This window comes from Mandrillus leucophaeus, unplaced genomic scaffold (genome assembly GCF_000951045.1).
Source record: "Mandrillus leucophaeus isolate KB7577 unplaced genomic scaffold, Mleu.le_1.0 Scaffold1729, whole genome shotgun sequence".
NCBI classification, from domain to species: Eukaryota; Metazoa; Chordata; class Mammalia; order Primates; family Cercopithecidae; genus Mandrillus; species Mandrillus leucophaeus.
The window spans coordinates 61,687-62,427 of NW_012101731.1; the positions used below are offsets into that span (position 1 = coordinate 61,687).

The 741-nt window shown below is 46.4% G+C and overlaps 1 protein-coding gene across 1 annotated transcript in view; it reads left to right on the forward strand.

Annotated features, from left to right (window-relative positions):
- The window catches only part of LOC105537472 (olfactory receptor 2T29-like), a gene marked incomplete at its 3' end in the record, with an annotated part of 12,216 nt that extends 11,900 nt beyond the window's left edge, over nucleotides 1–316 (forward strand). Inside the window, exon 2 of the mRNA XM_011977075.1 lies at nucleotides 143–316. Coding sequence (XP_011832465.1) covers nucleotides 143–316 — 174 coding nt within the window. The remainder of the gene's footprint in view (nucleotides 1–142) is intronic.
- Between the last annotated feature and the right edge of the window lie 425 nt (nucleotides 317–741).

Genomic DNA, 741 nt, shown 5'->3' on the forward strand with positions numbered 1-741 from the left:
TTCTCATACCTCATCTTCCTTACAGTCCTTCATATGAAATCCCCCTCAAGTCGGAACAAAACTCTGGCCACTTGCTCCTCCATCTTTCAGTGGTCCTTACCTAGGAAGTGTGTGTTTAAATATACATGACACAGGGTTTCTCCCACACCGCTGAGCCGGAACAAGCTGTATCTGTATTTTGCACTATACTCACTCCCATGCTAAACCCCCCCATCTACCTCCTGAGAAATGAGGGTATGGTGGGGCTCTTCAGAAAGTTCTGGGAACACATCAAGTCTCTAAACAGAACATATAAATATCAATGTGGAAAACAACGGTAGAGGGCCAAGATGCAAAGACTCCAGGAGCATCTCATTTTCCAGAGAACGTTGCTCCATCTTACAAGAAAACCATTTGGTTCAATTCTCATAAAAAGAGTAAGAGCCAGGCACGGTGGCTCAGGCCTATAATCCCATCACTTTGGGAGGCTGAGGAAGGTGGATCACTTGAGGTCAGGAGTTTGAAACCAGCTTGACCAACAGGGTGAAATCCCTTCTCTACCAAACTACAAAAATTAGCCAGGAATGGTGGTGGGCACCTGTAATCCCAGCACTGGGGAGGCTGGTGCAAGAGAATCGCTTGAGCCTGGGAGGCAGAGGTTGCTGTCAGCAGATAGCGTGCCACTGCACTCCAGCCTGGGCGACAGAGCAACTCCATCTCAAAATGGATAAATAAACCAATACATAAAGAAATAATAAAAAG